This window comes from Rhyacophila brunnea, unplaced genomic scaffold, assembly GCF_057557595.1.
Source record: "Rhyacophila brunnea isolate RB1 unplaced genomic scaffold, BYU_Rbru_1.0 scaffold_16, whole genome shotgun sequence".
NCBI lineage: Eukaryota > Metazoa > Arthropoda > Insecta > Trichoptera > Rhyacophilidae > Rhyacophila > Rhyacophila brunnea.
Genome location: NW_028232816.1, coordinates 6,446,972 through 6,467,352, shown reverse-complemented (window position 1 = coordinate 6,467,352; position 20,381 = coordinate 6,446,972). Strand labels below are relative to the sequence as shown.

The window sequence follows — 20,381 nt, the reverse complement described above, 5'->3', positions numbered from 1 at the left end:
GCCTATCTTCTTAAGAAAAATAGTTTTTAATTTCATATTGACGTTTTTATATAATCACAAATAATAATATATTAAATATGCCCCAAAGACATTTATCGTATAATTTTCATAATTTTACGATCTTTTCCCATATTTCAATAAGCACCATCTATGGCATCTCTTGAAAGCTTAAAAAAATAAAATACGTCGCGTTTCGCTTCACATATTGTATAGGATCATTTTTGCGTTAATCGACGGGTTTTTCAATATGAAGATTTTTTCTCATAATTTCAAAATGTCTGGCGTCCCGCATACAAATCTACAGGCTGTTTCGTTAGCGCTTACGTCGCTAGAGCACATTTATTCAAAATAATTAATAAGAAGATAATTTAAAAAAATAATTTCTATGGGATTCAATCACATAAATATGTATTGATTGTTGTTAAAAATATAACATAATTTATCTCGTGATTTTTATTTATCTATTAGTTATAAACTAAGTATAACAAACCAATTAAGCTTTTGAAATTTCATCGATTTAGCGTACCTATTCATCAGTAATATTGGGTTATATTCTTATTTCCCGTAAATATACCTGACAAGCATGGTTACTCCCACAGCCTACCTCTTTCAAAAAGTCACCCTTCGCCACTGATATATGGAGTCAAAACCTAGACATTAAAGATAGCTGTCTATCTGAGAAGAGCTGTGACTGTATTGGTGTATGATGATAATTTTCTTAGGTGATAACACTGATAACATTGCTAATAAGGTGGTTTTAAGATCAGCCAATAATCCAAGAGAAGTTATAATATAATATCGGCCATATTTTATACAACGACTAATATGATTTACTCCAGCTAACCATTGTCTTATTTCAACAATAAATGTTTACAACTTTTCGTTCAAATTAGTTTTTTTGTGGTTTAATATATCTATATCATCATCATCATCAGCCGGGGTCAATCCACTGCTGGATGAAGGCCTCCCCAAGCTTTCTCCAACTCTCTCGGTCCTGTGTCGTTCGCTGCCACGTATTTCCGCCGAACTTTACCAGTTCGTCAATCCAGCGGCTTTTAGGGCGACCCTGTGGCCGTTTCGTACCCCTTGGGTACCATTGGATGACGGCATTTGTCCAGCGGCCGTCCTTTCGGCGAGCAATGTGCCCCGTCTATCTCCATTTCAGCTGTTTGGCAACGTCTATTACATCGCGTACTCTTGTCTGCTTCCTAACCCATTCGTTTCTCTTACGGTCCTTTCGCGTGATGCCCAACATGCACCTCTCCATGCCTCGCTGTGTGACTCTTAGCCTTTGGACATCTCTCGTGTTGAGGGTCTACGTCTCGCAGCCATACGTGAGCATGGGTAGCATACATTGGTTGAACACCCTACGCTTAAGACTAATATATCTATGGTTTATTTATAATATTCGAACACTAATAATTATAAACAAATTTCATTATCATATCTTGCAATCGTAATAATGGATTATTTCAAGACAATACCTCAGTTACAGAATTTTAAAAATAGTTATGCAGAATTGATAAAATTGAATATTGAACTTTTAGCTTGATTTACTCAACTACAATTATAATTCGTTTAGATGATGTAATACAGACGGATTAAATGGTTGATTCTCACTGGAATACTCAGTGTTATTAAAATTATTAGGGGTTGGTTTTGCGTGTGTGCTTCGTACGTTGATTTTGAATTAATGTTGTTGATTTGATTTACCAAATAACTTCTCTTTCCAGGGGTTGATAAACTTTGTTAATAGAGGGAATTAAGTAATAAAAAAAATGAATAATTATTAAACCAAACGATTATTTTTTATATCACAATTTCCCACATTCTTCAATTTAGGTTTTGCATGTTAAGCCTAACCATGCTATTAATGACATTCTCAGTGTTTAGGAAGTTAATTATAAAATATATTTATTATTTTTTTACCTACAACATAACATATTTTGGTTGATCGGCAAAATAAGTGACAGATTGAAAATCAATTCCCAATATAAGGCATATAGTTTAAACATTTTTTTCTTTAATAGTGTCAACTATCAATTCTTTGTGAAATGACATTGTATTAATTTACATCAAACAAAATAATATGAAGTACATACTTATTCCTTATTCCACATATGTAAATAATAATTGGGACCGTTTTCGTTGGCTTAAGTCGAGTATTGTCAACTGATAACATAATATACAAGATTTCTTTTGTTTAGAATAATATGGACAATAATTATTTAATAAAATTTAAAACATTTTCTTTTTAAAAATAAACCGATTAAATTAAATTTTCTTTTCAGAAAAAATCATTGTAAATGTCTTTAATGTACATAAGCTACCTATATACAATGTATGTTAATATTTCGATATTGCGAGTTATGAGAAATTTAAATCATTAGATTAGAATGTAATTAATAGTCATTAAAAAAAGTACCTTTTTAGCTTGTTTGTTTTTTTTTAATATTTAGGTTCCGTCTATTAGAGAAGATTTTCTTCATTGTCTTGTCACAATAAATGAATACATAAATGGGGATAAACAACTGAATCCGTGTCAGCATATTGATCGGCGGTATTAAATACATTACCGCAATTACAAATTCTTTAACATCCATTTTCTGTAGTTGTCCAATTATAGCAAACTCAGTAAATAGCTTACTGCAATTATTATTTCCGCGAAATCCATTTTTCCACATAGTCAGCTATATCCGATGACACAAATTCCATATAGTAACTGACTCAATTATAATAATTATTTCCTAAATATTCTTTTCAAGATATTATTTTGCTTGTAAGTACGTCAATAAACACCGAATCATGATTCATTGGACATGTTACTCGAATATATGTTCCCGGTCTGTTTTTATCTCAGTCTCTGTATCGCTCCGTACAACATCTCATTCTACCGAAATTCGGACCTCGGAACAGTATCATAAGTATTGTAACATAACTACTGTAACATACTCTTGTACCGACTGTTTACGCTGCAAATAAAACTCGCTCCTCCATTCATCGGAGCAACCACCAAATCTCGACCTCTTCATTCACAACATCATGACTCCCACAGGGATGACCACATACACATAATTATCGCATTGATCATTTTTTGAGGCTCTGTCACCTTAGTTACTTTCCGCAGCCATATCCCATATTAGAGGCCTTGCCTCCCCATCTCGTACTCCGCCAGAACCTCTAACCTTTTTTTATTAAGGGTACGGTCGATAATTATTATTAATCCTATATTATACCAGGTCGCCCCCAAATTTTATTTAAATATATTATCAAAATTATTAATATTATTATTAAAATGTATATAGTAGCACATGTGTATTTCAAGTCTCTAAATACGGGAAATGGATCAAAAAGGCTTCTTGAGCAGTACAAAAAAACGTGACAGAAAACCCTATCTTTTTTATATTATAGAGTAGATTAAGTTATATTCGCTATATTATAACTATTGCTTAGACGCTGAACTTTTGTATTTATATCGAACAATTCCGAATGAATTAATAATTTAAATGGTAAATGAAGTTACAATTTCTATCAACTTTAGGTACACTTGGCAGTTTCAAAATCGCCCCACAAGTTTCTGACACAACATAATTAATGGAGTTTAATAATACACAATATTGTAGGTCACGGGATACCTTTGTGTGAGCACTTTGTCATCCTTAACTTTCTTCAGTTTAAGTGGGACAAAAGAGGAATACCGTGCCAGTGATGAGTAGTTCAAATTTGTTCTTTTTGATTTGTAGATATCTTAACTTACCACCAAGAATATTTCATACTAGTAATATGATGAAAATATAACTTAACGAAAATACGTCACGTGCACTAAAGTAGTTACGCGTGTGAGCTTTGTCGGGGAGGAAATAGATGATTTTTTTCTATGTATTTACCAAAGTGTTTGCGTGGAAACAGTGGCAAAAGTATGACCCGCTGTATATGCTCAAGTAAAATCGCTGTTTTGTGTTGTACTTAGTCACTAAATAAAACCACATAAAGGTAACAATTTTAATAGCCCTAAAATAACCGTATTCGGAAACTCGTACGTATGCAGTTTGCCGTATCACACTTCAACGTTAAATATTGTATCGGAAATATATGTCTGTATATTAAAGACCGTCCAACCTCTTTGGGTCGTATAGTTCTGACATAAAATTAATGTATTAATAAAACACAGTTCTTGTTGGCTTACACTTTACAGGAAGCCAGCAAGCAACAAATTTTGAAAATAGCCGAAATACTGGATTATTTGTTACGTTAGGTTAGGCTTTCATTCTTGAATAATTCATGAATTTTGGAAAAATCAGCTATGAAAATTGAATTAATGTGGAATCTAATAAAATTGGAGACCGTATAGTATACGGTCATCTCTTTCCGATAAGAAAGCTCACGGCGAACTGTGCCTCGGTGAAATGTTTTACGTACAATTTACATGTAACCTAAAATAACATGACATTTGGTATTAACATTAGATGAGGCTTAATTTTTTGCTGTGCTCAAGGATACGTTATTAAAAACGAAAACCGTACATTACCCACCTTCCATTTGGACAAACCCTATATAAAATCTCATTGGCTGTAAATCACTCTACACTAATCAGGCGATAGAAGAATGGGAGAAGAAAATGTGTATACATCATAATTATGTGAATTTAGCTAATGCTTTATCCTATATGGCAGTGCTCCGCAACCGGTGTGCCGCGAAACGATGCTAGGTGTTCCGCGGAGCATTGCTTCCAAAAAAACACAAATAATTTTGTATGTTATACAATACTTACTTAATAGCCAAATTTGCGTACATGGCTGGTAATAAATACATTTGAGCACTTGCATGAACTTAATAAAACAATACAATGTCAGAATGAATATATATTGACGTGATCTGATAAATTAGAAAGATTTAAGGCAAGGATCTCTACAAATGTACCAAAGGACCTACCAGACCACCGATGAAAACAAGCAAATAATTTTGGATCCGTCTCAAAAACATTTAACTTTGCTTCAAAAGAAATTTCATCATTACTTTCATACAATCAATACGACTGGATTCGAAACCCTTTTGCAACCAATGCCAAAAATTCTATAGAACCGCTTATGGTATTTTCTGGATTTCGGTTAATAAAGAATATCCTCGTATTTCTGACAAGCCTACCAAACTAACTAAGTAAGGCTAAAAACTTGTACGATCATTGAAACAAGATATTTATTGATAATACAAATACATGGGAATACTAATGTACATTTGGTTCTTCGCCGTGTGTTATGTTTATTTAATTATTTATCAAATAAGTAGGTATGTAATGTAATTTTGGTGCCCCGGGGGCACAAGCTCAGGGGGGTGGCGTCAAGCAGATAAGTAAGATAAACACAAATTACAAATTTGCTCTAATTGCAAAAATACGTCGCCTGCGGCGCTGTTTTACTTCACTGACATTAATATTTTAACACATACGATTGTGAGATATAATTTATTATTATTGTGTCAATACTCGACAAATAATTATTGTTCACCGACAACTAACTGTAGGTCAAGTGAATGAATTAATAAATACAAAAAATCACTAAACATAGAATCAATACGATTTATTTTACTTCGAACATCATTTGAAAAACGCTATTTTAAAGTATCAAACTGTCTTTAACCTTGGCGACAGGTAGGGGGGGCGCCAAAAATTCTGGCCTGGGGTCCATGTTTTGGTATATAAATTGTTTTACGTGTAGTGTGCCGCGGAATTTTGGGTAGACCTTTTGTGTGCCGTGGGTGAGAAAAGGTTGCGGAGCACTGCTATATGGTACCTAAATTAATGCTTGCTACACTATTTGATTATAACACGGTCATATTTTATATTGTGTACCTATTATATTTTAGTTACCATAAGCCAATTGCATATATTTTATCGAAAAACTTAACTGACAAAATAATAAAGTCTTATGACATTAAAAAAATAGTTCACATCACACAGTTTTCTTTAGAATGTATTTTGAGTTAATTTTCCACGGTAAATGCATAGTTTTCTGAGGCATTATTTAATATAGGTTTTCCAAGTGTCTTGTAAAATATTGTTTTGGTTCTTAAAATATCTTAATAGTATGAAGTATAATTTGTTTGGTGATACAATTCTTTTATTTATTCAATTAAAATGTATAACTAATAACAACATTTTTAAGTATCTGTCTGTTGTTTCAAAATATTCAATAATACTTATGTACGAAATGTAGTTTATTTTTTAGTTACTCTCTGTTAAAAACCTATCATAAATAACGCACTTGCAATAATTAATCTGTTGGTAAAGTGATAAAATAGCAGTGGTAGAATGGTGAGTGAGGTACTGATTGAGAGTTGGCGCTCTACGTCCAACCGTTATGAATCACGCGGGATTAGTTTCAGCTAATAATGAAAATTAATCACGAGTTGATAGTGTTCCGATAATTGAAGTCCCGTGGGGATAGGCAGGTCATTCGTTGCTTATGAGCGTCAACATAATATAAAGAAACGACTACGATCATTACAACAGTTTTTTTGTAAGCAATTGCAGTTTTTTTTATGATGCGGTCGCTTCGTTAGAAAGTACAGACATCTAAGTTTTAAAACATCACAAGGTGCCATCTATATTTGTCTGCACGTACCTTAAACTACCGTTGTTTGGGATAAGTTTTCGTGACAATACTCTAATCCTCAGTAGATTGTGTGTATGTCATTTTTCAAGATCAAGATTTTTGTTACATTTACTATTTAGTTAAAGATGATAACATAGGGAGGTGTGCATCTAACAATTTCGCATACAATTTGAGACTAAAAATGAAAGCGGGTGGTATTTTAAGTCGCCATATGGGTAGTACTCTGCCCAAGGACGTTGCTGGTTTCGATAATGCATCTAGATCGCATCGAATCAGTTTATTTCTTTATTTTGTATATCAGTCTACTTTTATTTCCGTATTTCATACGAATAAAATCCCGGGCTATCGTCAGCGGTTTAAAAAAAAATATTGCAGCTTCGACTATAATAAAATATTCAAAAATTATCACCCTTTACAATTTATTATACCACGTCTTAGTTCTCAGTTGTTGTTCTCTATTGTTTGAGTTACAACAATTTCAGCTATTAGCACTGCCAACTTTGCTATCTTATTCAAACGGTCTGAAAATGATCCCTTTTAGTTTGGTTTAATTAAGATTTAACCGGGGACACTTCTTGATCGCTTTCTCTGTTGATTACGTCATTCCGGTTTATTTGTTTTAGTTATCAGAATTAATATCAGAAGCATATAGAACCACTATGTTATTGTCATAATATAGTGGTGTGTTAATCTTTAAAGCATTTTGTAGACGCCAAAAAGGATGGATATCTCCGCAATAGAATAAATAAATTTATAGTAATCACACCACTCAGAATTCCAAGTATGACATACCTACTTCAATATTTATTTTTTTGTTAAAATAAAACCAAAGTGGCGTAAGCAATTGTCAGCATTTCCTCAATCATAACCTAGATCAATAATGTATATTATTACTTATTTAATTGCGACAATGTCTCTTGTAAGGTATGAAATGCATTTGTATAAATAGCAAGGACGGTATAACTCGTCACTCATGTCGAGTCCGGTCACTCGAAACAATCAACCGTCAATCCACTGAGTTCAGTCTCGCACTCTTATTAATTAATCTCTCAATAATATCGATTTAATCCGTACATCCGTATCCGCGATTATAATATGACTCTGTCATCTTTATCATTGTATTTATTTATTCTTGCATCAATAAATGAACTCTCTCCTCAAAACTTCCAAGCAACTACGACTTTATCCCCACAGACCTCATCATCCCTTCAAAATATAAATGACCGCCTTTTCAAAAATACGTATTTAGAAACTCCGAAAAATTTTGAGATATTAATTTAAAACACATAATTTAAAATAACTATAATAATATGTATTCCGTAGATAATACGGATAATCTAAATACCAATATGTATCATTATGAAAACTATAACAGAATACATTCCAGTTGTCAACAATGTAACTGTAACATAAGACAACAATTAATACTTTTATCATTGGCAACGTTGCTTTTAAAAATGTGATTTTTTTGTTCGTCTATGGTACCTTGTCACAAACACTAAGGCCATCCTCCCACGGCGCAACTGAAATCTGATGGAACTAGTTTGTGAAGGAACTCATAAACTGACCAATGTGATGCTTCGCACACGGCGCTACTGAAACCCAGTTGAAATAATAATCACATAACCTCAAACTGTCAAACTCAACTATCAACCGTGTTGTACAAAAACTGACAACACGCGCGCTGCAGCGTTTACATACGGTTATTTTGATTTTCCAATTAATATTTAACCAATTTTGGTAAGAAAATATGATTTTTCACCGAAATCTAATGATGTTGGTACCACTGTTTTACGGTGACTGGAAACTTCAGAGACCGCGCGACTAGCATGTCGCATCTCTTCGCGACCGTTTTGAAGCTGAGAGATTCCAGTCTCGCCGTCAGCGAGCCGCCATTGAAATACATAAGCTAGATACTGGCTGGAATTTTAGTTTCAGTTCCGACGGACATAAGTTGCGCCGTGGGAGGATGGCCTAACACAAGCGACGAAATAAATCACCAGATAATTCTCGCCAACAGGTGCTATTTTGGTATCCAAAGGCTTCTAATGGTTCAAATACACTATATGACGATCGGTCACATATATGTCGAAAAACCCGTTTCTTATGTTGGCATCCTGTGTCATAGAGTGTAAATACGATGTCATAGACTGTCACATATATGTCAAACGATCTATGACGGCCTTCTACGTCATAGATTTTCGGCTCAGTGTAAACACCTCGGTAATTTTGTGTGACACTAGTTTACGTCTGTGACATCTATGCCGAGCATGTTGTCATATATTATTGTTTATGGGTCATAGATCGCGCGGGAAGTGTTTTTCTGTCTTTGATTTCAAACGCCATCTCAACAATCTTGACTACTAAACGAAACAATACCTAGTAAAAAATGGACAGAAGAAGTCGCAAAATCGTGTTGGAGTGGACGGATGAAATAATCATTAATTTAATCGGATTGGTAGAAGGTAATCCACTATTGTGGGACTGTACACTGACTGATTATAAAAACAGGGTCCAAATCGTACAAGATTTGGGCCTTGAAAGCAGTTCTCAGTACTCGGTGGATGATGCCACGCGTAAATGGCAGAGTTTGCGGTGCCAATACAAAGACTATAAAAATAAGGAAAAGGCGACAAAGAGTGGCCAAGGGACCAGCGACAGGTACCACGTGAGATGAACGTTTTTCGGCCTCCTGAAGTTCCTTGGCTGTGACTCGATAGCTGTCGTCACTACTTCAAATTTAGCAAGTATCGCAACGATTTTTATTAGACATTCCACATCGAGTTAAGTGTTTCTCTAGCGGCTAGCTATTCCAATTCAGATAACGAGCTCTCTTTGCAAAGTATTTATAGTATATTATTATTCTATGAAATGTATAAAGGTACCTAGGTACCTATCCACAAAAGTGTAGACAGCCTTGAGGTACGTTCCTTCCTGAAACTTGGTATTATATTAGGCAGATGCTCTGTGAAATTAAGCACACTATTATCCTATGACCATTCAGTCTCAGTTCTCTTTTCAATTGATGACTTGTTTAGGCTATTAAGCTAGGTAAAGATACTCTACTCCATATCGTTGTGATCTCAATTCTTGATTCCTGATGTTTTTTTCGTGTGTATCTTTAACAACAATGCATCGAAATCTTCCAGCGACAAGCGTACAAAATTTTTATACATTGCCGTATCCTCAACTCTTAGCTCTCTTATTAAATTACTGTAGCATCCGAGAGTTTCCCGTCTTGCAATCCACTCACGAACCCAAACTCGTCTGCGTCTTGGTTTTTTATTGTCTACCAACAATACATATGCCACGATTGCCGCGGCAGTAGCTCCATCCGCCGGCATTATAATATGATATGGACAGGAACCAAATAGATAAATAAATTTAAAATCTCACTAACAAGCCTAGGTAGGTACTGATTTATTTCGTTTTATAATTATTATCTGTTTGACGTTTATGAAGGCGTACCAACCATAAAGTTTGTCAAGCGTCATGTTGGTAGTATTTATCAGTGGCAAATATGTGACACAATAGATTTTACGGCATCGTGTGTAAACGGATTGGCACATACGGGTGTCATAGAATCTATGCCCACGCTTCTATCATAGATTTTTTGACATATATTGGCTCATGTGTAAACGGAATGGCATAGATATGATCATAGACACTAAAACGCTCTTGTCACATATGTGCCCAATCGTCATATAGTCTATTTGAACCTTAAAGCGCATAGCACTCTCAAGCAAAACCAAAACAATCGTGTATAAAACTCTGCTGCGTCTAGTATTAACATGTGTATCAGAATGCTGGGCACTCAGCAAACAGGATACTATACACGCGGCAACTATCTGCACAAAAATGTATTAAGTACATTAATTATTTAACAAACAACCGTGAAAGTCTCAATTATTGAAGTTATACTTCTTTAGGCGCGTTTGGAAAATCAGATCAGAGTGTATTTTTGGCGTGTGACATGTAACACATAATTTATTTTTTCACACAAAAATAAACACACTCGATTGGATTCGAACCACCGATTGTTCGGTTATCAGCCAAACGCGCTACCATTACGCCACAGTATGATACTCCAATCGTGACGATTATACAGTATAATATTATAGTTTAGAATTATTGTTCCGTTGCCTAGGCAGCGAATTTATTATAGTCGGCCATTTGCAATTCCTTACGTAAACAAACTATTAAACGTCATAGAGGCAGTTGTTACTTTAAAAATAAAAACAACGATAAATAATTATATAATTTAGTAATATAAGTTAAAGTGTATAGAAATAAACCAACGGCGTTCCAATAAACGGTCCTTTTTATTGAGTGTGTAATTTAACAAGAGAATTAAGGGCTAGTCGAAGAATTTAGGTTATCACAAGTTATGTTTTTGTTTTGTTACGCCAAATAAGTATAACTTCTAACGCGCGTACATAAGTACACACACCGATTTTTTATATAATATTTAGTCTGTTAATATTTTTACTTATGACCACACTAAATTCATCCAACAGAATGTCATGAATACTTACAAGTGCTCGTTTCCTTATTTCACAGGCAAGGTGGACGAGAAGGCGACCCAGCTGCATGCGATCGCCTCACTGAAAGTCCTGCTGGACGCGACGAGGCCTGCGGGCTCGGGCTCCGTGTCAGGCGGGGCGGGGTCGATGTCGGGAGCTGCGGGGTCGGCGGGGGGCGCGGCCCTGTCCACTGCCAGTACGGCCAGCGCGCCCAACAGCGACCTTCCGAATGGGGCACCACCGGATCCGCCGGATGGGGTATGTTATGCTCATCCATCATCGCCATTTTAGATAATCTCTCTTAGACTCAGAGCAACTATTCTCCACTATATTTTTTAATAACCACATTGTTGAGAATGATGACGGTGGCCTGAGCGAGACAAGCTGATACGACAGGAGCGATGTAATTATTGTCAGTAATCAAAACAACATACACATTAACCCAGTATACTTCTTACGCACTAACTTGCATTATCTATAGTGTCACACCATTAATAATATTATGTCAGATAAAAAAACCTCTTTCGAACAAAAAATGTCTTACTTTTTCTTCACTCTTTTTTTATTATTTTAGTACCCCGTACTAGCGTATTATATAGCATTTATACCAAAATCCGTGGGTCGCATCTTACAATCCCATGTCTGATGTCGTAACCAGGTAAAACGGCTATACCTAAATTTTACAAACTACTCGAAACCGTCAAAATGCATCAATAAACTCTTCAATGTCGAACATTTTTTAATGCGCGTGAAGCGTCACGGAACAATCGCTTCATGTAGTTTGGTTCGCCGTTTTCCCGCGATAATGATCCCTCTCGAGGCGTTCCAACCGCCACCCGCTTTCCGAACGTCTCCTCCTGCGACCGGTCAAATGTTTGTATAGACAGACTAATTATAAACCGGTTCCTGAACGGTCATGGTGACTTCGCAGCTAAGCTACACGATTTTTGTTTGATAGAACATGCACATGCAAGCACCACCATCAAGACGCTGAAGACGGCATCTGGAACTGCCCGCTGATGGGATCCGACTGAGCGAAGCTGTTTTCTAGGGTCCGTCCACACACGGGCTCAATTGACCACGCCGACTTGATATCAACCAAGGCCAACTTTGAGGCATTTGAAAAATTTGCTGCGTCATATGGAGGACGGAATAATTCCGATCCTTCCTTAGATTCATTACTTTCAACTCCTGACTTCTGACGCCTCTTTATCGGTAGAGTTTTAGTACACCGGTATTATAGAAGACACTTCATGTCTTTAAAGATAAATGACGACCGAGAAATTCAAGAACCAAGGTTGCTATACCAGTCCCGTGCAGCTTCGTTTCGAGACAAGGGTGGCACTATTTTCTATATTCTAACATATTTATAATGTCATGGAAGGTGGCCATGCACAAATTGCGACTGCATATACAATGGCGGGTGGAGATGGGGTAGCTCAAATCATTGGCCTAGAATATGAAGGCGTACTGCAAGTTGGTCGCCAACCTTCGATAGAAGACGAGACCAAAAGAAAAATAATAATGTAGATGAAATTAATGAAAATAATATATATAACGTAATTATATTCGCTGCTAATCACATTGTCTGACAACTTCTGACTTTGCGTCAATGAAATTAAATTTGACCCATTACTATTGGCGTAGCATCGTAGACGCATGTAGAGGCTCTGGCGTAGAGCCATCAGACTAGACAGATTGATTCCAATTAGGGATTCCAATCCCGGGATCCCGAATCCCGAGATCCCGGGATCCCGAGCTATTTTCGATACCTATGAATCCCGGGATTGATAAACATAATCCCGGGATTTCGGGATTGATTTTTTTATCAATTTTTATGGAAAATAAAATAAAAGCGAAAATATAAAAAATACTTTTAATAAAAAATAACTAGGTACATTAGAAATAAACTGAGTTTGAATGAAGTTTGATTTATACCCATGTGTAGGTTGCCGATTCATTTTATTTTTTCACATGAATTATTAAAAATGGAAAGATTGGAAAAAAAACAATGCTTCGCACTTTTCACTAAGTAATTCCACCATGATATCATATGTTTTACGGCAGTTTAATATTTGTCTGACTAATTAGATTTATGAAGCGGAGAAGCCATAAGTACGCCATGATTATTTTGCTTTACTATTTTAAATCTCGCTAATCCATTCATTAAGTCTTTACTATCAGAAACAGCAATCTCCTATTAAATTCATTATTATTATATAAATTACAATATTATTTACTCCGTTAAACTTCTGTATTTTCAAGATTGAACGTATACAATATTAACAATAAATGTCTTAAATAGTATAAATTATACTAGATTTATTTTTGACCGATTTTATCAATGTTATTTGTAAATATAAAAATTTTATATTAACAATGGAAAAAATGCCAATCCCGGGACCAGTCCCGGGATCCCGGGATTGTCAAATTATAATCCCGAAATCCCGGGATCAGAATTTTGGCTCGGGATTGGATTCCCTAATTCCAATAGCAGTTACAACTTTTCTTCTAAAGTTTTTAATTTAGGTAATTCGCGTGCTTTAATGTTGAAAATTGAGATATTTTTAAATATTCTTGTATCTATAAAATATTTTAAATTATGTATAATTTAAAGGCAAAATTTTAGATATTTTATAAAAAAATGAATATTATTACTATGGCTTGAATTAGGCAAAGTTTAATTGAATTTTAAAAACTAACAAACTCCATCTACACGATATTGTAGTATCAGTTCAATGAAAACAATTACGTTTGACTGACAAATTTAGTGTGCACTATTTATGTCGGATCTTAACAGTTTACTCCACCCTTCGCCTCTGCTGTCATTGATACTTATTAAACCAAGATAAATCAATGAAATAAAAATGTAAGGTCTCGATTTATAACAGAAATGTTATAAAAAATATTGTATTATAAAACTCTTGTTTACCGATTTAAAATGGCTGTTAGAATAAAGCTAGTTTTTAGTCAATTAATAACTGTTGACAATATAATATATAAAACCTAAAATATACCTTAAGTAAGTAATACTTATATCCAGAGGCGGTTCTACCTTACTTGTTTGTAGGGATCATCCCCACATTCCTCTTATGTCAAAAATACACACCTAATAGTTAGTTCCTATTTATAAATTAAGAAAGCTATTGCGTCAATTTCTCGCTGACCGGGATGATTGTGTACCATTCTACAAAGGATTCGAATTCATTAGCTGTTAGTACGCGCTGACTGGGGAGCAATTCGAATACCCCCTAATTGAGTTAAAACAGCTTGCTTAGTGTGATTGAGTAACTAATTATGTTATTTATTCTAAAAATGGTTTTTAACATATAAAATTACCCATTAATATCAATCATTATATTAAATAGCTTGGTATATATGCTTAATAATTAATGGCTAAACCCCCCCCCCCCCACCTATAAAATCGTCCAGCCGCCACTGCTTGTATCCATAAAACGTATACACATTTATTTCGTAGAGTGAAGATATTTTTCATTCAATTAAATATCCAACTGCAGTAGACTGCAACCACTTTTCAGTCGATCATGCATCCAACATGCTTACTGCAGCATGAATAACGCAAAACTTCCTTGATAGCGCACTTCAAAATAATAATAATACGTATTGCAGCCGAGAAGAAGTAAAACTATTTATTATGAACTACTGGGTGGCACATGATGTCAGAAGTTTTAGACTTTGGCGGTTCAAGTTATGTGATGCTTTATATAAGACATGGGAGAACATTATTCATGAAGTTTCAAGATGAAATGTTATTCTGTTTTGTACACATAATACCTATGTATTTTTGTGGAAGATTTTTCGTAATAATTATATCGTCAAAATAGATATTTTATTCCGAATAGGTTTTTATTTTAATATTAATACTATCCACCGAAGGTACTTGATGGAATTTGAATTTAAATTCTAATAGATTTAAGTTTTGTACTTTTCCATTTGTGTCGTTTTTTGCGACACGGGTTTCGCCTTTCGGCAACTTCAATTTCAATTTATTTTAACATATTGTGGACACTACAAATTATAAGTTTATTATGTTCACAACATGTCATGAAACATTATTATGAAGAAAAGAAGTAATAAAAATGAAACTATAGAAAGAGAAAATAATATAAACATACAAAAGCAGTGAAAATACAATTATACATCTATAGAAATTCAAAGAAGTACATCGAGTTTGCTAAGGAGACCCTATTTTAAGAATTCATAAAATATCGTCTACTTAAACTCACTCTCCGCAAGTGGAATATATCAACACCCGAAGCAATTCGATTTGATAATTAGTTATCGCCCTCCCAATTGGCATTACCAGTGGCAGGTTGGTTCTGCACCTTGGGAGAATAAACGATTGATGCTTCAGGCGTGTGTAGTGTACATAGTTACACTAACCAAAAGGCAAACATACACTGACAACAAATACAATTAACTCTAACTTATACAAAAAATCGGTTTTTATTTATTCAAATAGGTTTTTATTTGTTCAGATTGACAAATTACCCCCCTGGATGACCAAACAAACAGTGGTCAATATATAATTTTCATGAATTTTGGCGAAAAAATCTTTTTTTTTATAATTACCGTCTACGCATATATTCTATACACAAGGCAGCTTTATGCGGTTATCGAAGGTAGTATAGGGTAGTTTATGTATTGAGGTGGTTAATTTTTACAATAACTTAACCGTCTGAACTGTCAAAAAGTGCTATTTAGAGAATTAACTTTTAGAGAGAGATATACAGTTTTGACAGTTTAGACAGCTTAATTTATTGTAACAATTATAGTACTCAGTACATAAATATGATAAACTACCATCGATAGCCGCTGTGTGTATAAAATGGATGCGCTGGTCTGGTTAACTTTTTAAATGAAGTCTTGTATTGAAATCCATTGAAGAATAAAAGTATTGGTGCATTTTACTTTTACCATATATTTAGTATTTACGAAGTCAGACCAAAATATTATTTTTTTTACGTTGCCATGGTAAATAATATGAACATTGTATACACTACGTTCATTGAAATATTATTCCAATGTTAAGAATATTAAGCTTATATTTTTTATTCGAAGCAGTTCCATATTTAAATCATTTTCAAACATAAATACTCGTAGATAATATTATGTAGTGATAGTAAATTTGATATTTACTCATTTTAATTATATTTTTATACTCAATTAATACTTAGTGTTTCAATTGTGAGGAATTTTTTCATGGTTTTGATTTCATATTTACATAATATCTAAACATCATTCAAGATCACGTAGAGTGGTAATGCTAACAGCGATGTAATATGATAAGACTTTAGATAAATTACCTCGTAATGTCTGATGAAGTCTTTCTCGTTCCAGGATGACGAGCCGCCTCCAGCGCCTTTGGACATGTCCTGGCCTTCAGGAGCGAGAAAACGCTTCACCTACCTCTTCGTTATGCCCATCATCTTGCCTCTCTGGCTCACGCTGCCGGACACCAGGACACCTAAAGGTAAATACTCCATATTTCATTCATCAATATCACCGTTCTTGGTTATTAGTGGAATTATACCTGCAGAGATATTTTCTTTAATTATAAATAAATAATTTCTTAAATTCTAAATTATAAATGAGAATTTTTACGAGCAATATTTTTAATTCTTTTGAAATTCAACAATATGTAAGTAATAGCGCCTGTCCACGTGCATGGATTTACTGGCGGTAATAGTGCTTATTTTAAACTATCGTGACAATAACTGTTAACACGAATAAGTACTGACTGTCTCTCCAATTCATTCTTTAAGAGTGAGCAAGACGCGCTGTTGTCATTTTATGGTACTATATGACAGCTAATGAAAATCGTTCAACTTGAAAATTCGTTTTTTTGCCGGCAGTCGAAATAATCTTACTATCATATAAAAATTCAGAAGCTTCCAAGCTTGTTTGATTCATGCATGCAATCTTGCCAACTACCAACTGTCTACTACTCATACATTTTCTTACTGTCGTCAATAGTAAATTCATGCACGTGTAAACGGGGTTTGTAAAAATTTTCTCGGGAATTTTCGAGATCTATTGAAATCAATAAAACCCATCTAAAAATCGGAGAGCTAGACTTTCGTGAATCAAAAAAAGCCGATAAATCGAATACATTGCCAGCCAATCACTCAACGAATATTGAGTATTGATTTAAAATAAGGGATACATACAATATACACATTATTATAAAACATTTTATATTAAATTTTGCTATGAAAAGTTTTTCTCTAAATACTCGACATGTTAGATATAATTAGTTATCGATGATTTAAACATTCAAAAACATTGAAAAATTATGATAATGCGATGGAAAAATATTGATTACAGCTTAGTCATTACTATTGTTGCTATTTTTTTAATCCACTAATAACTATTTTTTTCTAAAAATGACGCTTGCTTTGGTGGAAATAATAATATTATATGACCCAATTGTGAAATTTACTTGGCAATTTTTTAGTATGGTTTAGAACACCCGAAGTAAATTAATAAATGAAATGTTATATCTATAGGATTCTTAGGTATTTACTTTTTTTTTTGAGCGGCCCCACAACAAAATATCAAAAATATCTATCGGTTTCAGACAATTTTGAAACATTTAAGCCCTATTTGTTGGCACATATTTTTAAATATTTTTGGATAATTACATATTTTTACATATTCTAGGTTAAAGCACATACTTTCACATAAACACAAAATTCCAATGTTCCTGGACCAATTGGAATAACAATAAGTACAAAATTAAATTGTGTTTTAATTAAAAATACTGGACTTATAACGCTAAAGCTGTTTTTGGAAAATACATCAGATGTCTCAGATGTTTAAATTTTTTCTACTTCAGAAATAGTTTCATTTATATACGTAATAATAACATCTGTAGAAGATGAAAAAAGTTTTATCATGTATAAAAATTTGCTAAGATCAAATCGTCAAAGATTTACATTTGAAAATTTGAAGCATTATTTTATTATTTATTGTAATAAAGCGTTTTCTATTTGTGAATAAATAATAAATTAAACTTTTGAAATATATGTGATTTATTGTAATACTTACTTAAATTTTTAGCACCTAGTTTTGTTTTTTAAGCACATAATTATGAAATTTTAATAATCTATTTTCCAATTATAACTACATATTTTAGGTACCTATTATTCATTTTTAGCACCTAAAAATCATAAGCCTAGTTATATCCAATAATAATTAGAAGTACTGCCAATTTAAAATGGATGGGTACCTTTATTCGACAGTTTAATAAAGGTTCTGTAAATGGCAATTCAAAATTAGAATCGCCAAAATGGCGTCAGATTGTTTCATCAGCTGATTTCTGACAGTTCAGACGCGCCGTCCGAAACATTGTCGGATTTAAACACCTTTTGTTATATTTATAGGTTCGGCCGCCCACAGGAAGTAATAATCAAACAAGCGATTGCTTTTGTAAATGACAAATATACAAATATTTCGAATCAATACAATATCTATGTCAGCTGAATCGTTTTGAATTTGGGAAAATGGGCACAGCTCTAACCCAATCAGTTCTCTAACGAGTTTTTAAGTACATGCGGCTTAAATACATTATAATATCTGTAACAAATGGATTTACTGAAAGTATCTATTATTATTCTATTAACATATTCTCATTGTTTCAACAATATTTCTTATAAACATATTTGTTTTGTATTATTAATATGTAAATTACCAACATAATTGTAAACCAATGTTTTTAAAAAGTGTTACAACGATTTTTTTATAATATTGACACAGAAAATAATCGGCGTAGATAGTGTGTACTATAAATTACTTATATACCTACCTAACTCAATGACAAAAGTGAAATTCAGTTCATTAGTCGTTTCTATTAAAAATAAATAACACTTTAGTATATAGTTGCTAAGTAGACAACCCGGATTCTATAACTTTACTGTGGCATTATTATTTTTTTCAATCCCAGAATTAGACAAAAACAAGTGAAATTTTTCCAAAATAATATCATTGATCATGATAATGAATGTAGTGACAACGAAAAATAAAAAAATCTTTTTATTGAATAATAAACATGGCCTACAATGGCTGAGCAGGTTAAGCGTCGGGTTCCAGGTTCGAATTCTGTGTCTGTAAAATATACACATTGTTTTTTTTTTAATTTGTGTTTCAGTCAGAGTATAGACCTAATAGGTTGCGCAAGTGGGTAACATCTTTTTCTTGTAAAAACAAAAAAAAAACTGTTAATACAAACCTCCACTCAGGCCCATATGATCTTATTGGAATCAGACATGGTAAAAAAACATATAAGTTATACGTACAAACCATTGAAAAAAGCTCTCATTTGGAATCCGATAGATGTATGCACAATTAAGAACACAGGTCTCGACTTTCAGGAAAGTGTTTTCCAGGGGTCACCAACTTTTACATAGTAGGTAAATAGGAAAAAATTAACATCAAAATTAATTCCAGTGAATATTGGATCTCAAGATTGTAACCCCATTATATACCGTTCTTTTAATCGAAGAACTAGTGCCGCTTTAACTCTTCAACTATGGCGTATGTGGATAAATAGTATTCTTATATAAGTATAATATTAAGTAAGCCTACAGATTTCTTCGTACATAATAAAAAAAATTCTAAGTATACAAATTAATATTTTTAATCAAATACAGTCGAACTTGGTTATTACGAGGAAGATGGGACCGACTGAATTTCCTCGTTATAAGCACTACTCGTTACATCGTTATATTACATTTTTCGCGCCACGTTCTATTTAAGCATAGAACATAAAAAATCTGAAAACCATCGTAAAAATCCTCGAAAAAAGCATGGCATTCATAAACTACAAAATAAATTGTTTATTGTAATGAAGTGCTGAGCCGCCGGCGCTGGTTGGTATCTACTGACTTCACAAAGCTTGGATTTTGTACATGTAATTTCAACCATATGCGTGGATACTTTTTCAATGTTGTCGGCGAAAACACCAATTAGGTACTTAGACACTTAACTAGTGTCATAAACATAATCCGATCGGTCTAGTTAACTGCCTGGTCGGATTTTATTGCTTAGGGTCGAAATTGTTGTTTTTAAACGATCGACACATTAACAGTTTTGCTCGGTATACCCGAGAAGTAGATCATTATTAATGTGAATAAATGTATGGAGAAAACCATAAACTAAAAATGTCAACGAATGTTTCCTCATTACCTCCGAGATCTCGCTATTTCCGTGATCGTAATAACCAAGT

General features: G+C 33.7%; 1 protein-coding gene across 1 annotated transcript in view; it reads left to right on the top strand.

Moving 5' to 3' along the window:
* The window catches only part of LOC147074277 (sodium/potassium/calcium exchanger Nckx30C-like), a 207,525-nt gene that overhangs the window by 106,845 nt on the left and 80,299 nt on the right, over positions 1-20,381 (top strand). Inside the window, exons 3-4 of the mRNA XM_085944073.1 lie at positions 11,172-11,392; positions 16,496-16,628. Of these exons, the coding sequence (XP_085800199.1) occupies positions 11,172-11,392; positions 16,496-16,628 (354 nt within the window). The remainder of the gene's footprint in view (positions 1-11,171; positions 11,393-16,495; positions 16,629-20,381) is intronic.